Source organism: Eimeria mitis, genomic scaffold, assembly GCF_000499745.2.
Source record: "Eimeria mitis Houghton genomic scaffold, Emh_scaff835, whole genome shotgun sequence".
Lineage (NCBI taxonomy): Eukaryota > Apicomplexa > Conoidasida > Eucoccidiorida > Eimeriidae > Eimeria > Eimeria mitis.
In genome coordinates this window covers 2,655-3,772 of record NW_013576141.1, presented here as the reverse complement: position 1 = coordinate 3,772, position 1,118 = coordinate 2,655, and the positions used below count along the sequence as shown (strand labels likewise).

The 1,118-nt window shown below is 52.9% G+C and overlaps 1 protein-coding gene across 1 annotated transcript in view; it reads right to left on the bottom strand.

Moving 5' to 3' along the window:
* Positions 1 to 599: 599 nt before the first annotated feature.
* EMH_0023380 (uncharacterized protein) overlaps positions 600 to 1,118 on the bottom strand; it is a gene marked incomplete at both ends in the record, with an annotated part of 2,390 nt that continues 1,871 nt past the window's right edge. Inside the window, one exon of the mRNA XM_013502124.1 lies at positions 600 to 1,089. Within this exon, the coding sequence (XP_013357578.1) occupies positions 600 to 1,089 (490 nt within the window). The remainder of the gene's footprint in view (positions 1,090 to 1,118) is intronic.

Here is a 1,118-nt window from a genome sequence, read left to right as displayed (position 1 = left end):
TAGGCAGCTCGGGTGTATAGGCAGCAGCTGCCTATACACCCCAGCTGCCTATACACCTCAGGTATCTACATAGCTGGGGTGTATAGGCAGCTCGGGTGTATACGCAGGTGGGGTGTATGCGCAGCTGCGGCGTATAGAGAGCTGGGGTGTATAGGCAGCTGAGGTGTATATGCAGCTGAGCTGCCTATACACCCCAGCTGTCTATACACCCTATACACCCCAGCTGCCTGTACACCCCAGCTGCCTATACACCCCAGCTGCCTATACGCTGCAGCTGCCTATACACCCGAGCTGCCTATACACCCCAGCTATCTATACAGCCAGCTGCATATACACCCGAGCTGCCTATACACCCCAAACCGCAGCTGCGCATACACTGCAGCTGTCAGAGGAGACAAACAGGAGGAGACGAACAGAGACAAAAGGAAACAGAAAAGAGAGACAAAAGGAGACAGAAAAAAAAGAGACAAAAGGAGACAGAAAGAGACAAAAGGAGACAGAAAAAAAGAGACAAAAGGAGACAGAGATTGTTTTGTTTTTTTTGTTTTATTTTTGTTTTTTATTGTGTTGCTATTCGAGGAGTATATTAAATACACACCTCAGCTCTGCTGCTTCTTCTGCTGCTGCTGCTTGCTGCTGCTGCTGCTGCTGCTGCTGCTGCTGCTGCTGCGGAGAGCAGCACGCCCCAGCTCGTGCAGCAGCCGGTCGCAGCGGATAGCAGCAGACACAGAGGAGGAGCTCATCGATACACAAAACACCTGCTGCTGCTGCTGCTGCTGCTGCTGCTGCTGGTTGCTGCTGCTGCTGCTGCTGCTGCTGCTGCTGCTGTGTGGGGTATCCTCAGCAGCAACAAAAGGAGACAGCAGAGAAGCATCGATAGAAGGAGAAGCAGAAATAACAAAGACAACAGGAGACACCTTTTGCTGCTTCTTTCCTTTCTTCTCTGCTGCTGCTGCTGCTGCTGCTGCTCCTGCTGCTGCTGCTGCTGCTGTTCCTGCTGCTGCTGCTGCTGTTGTCTGCTGCAGCCCCTCTATAAACGGCCGCAGAGACACTGGCGGTGCATGCGGCGACTCCGATAGAGCTATCCAGCTGTACATACACCCCACACACACACACAC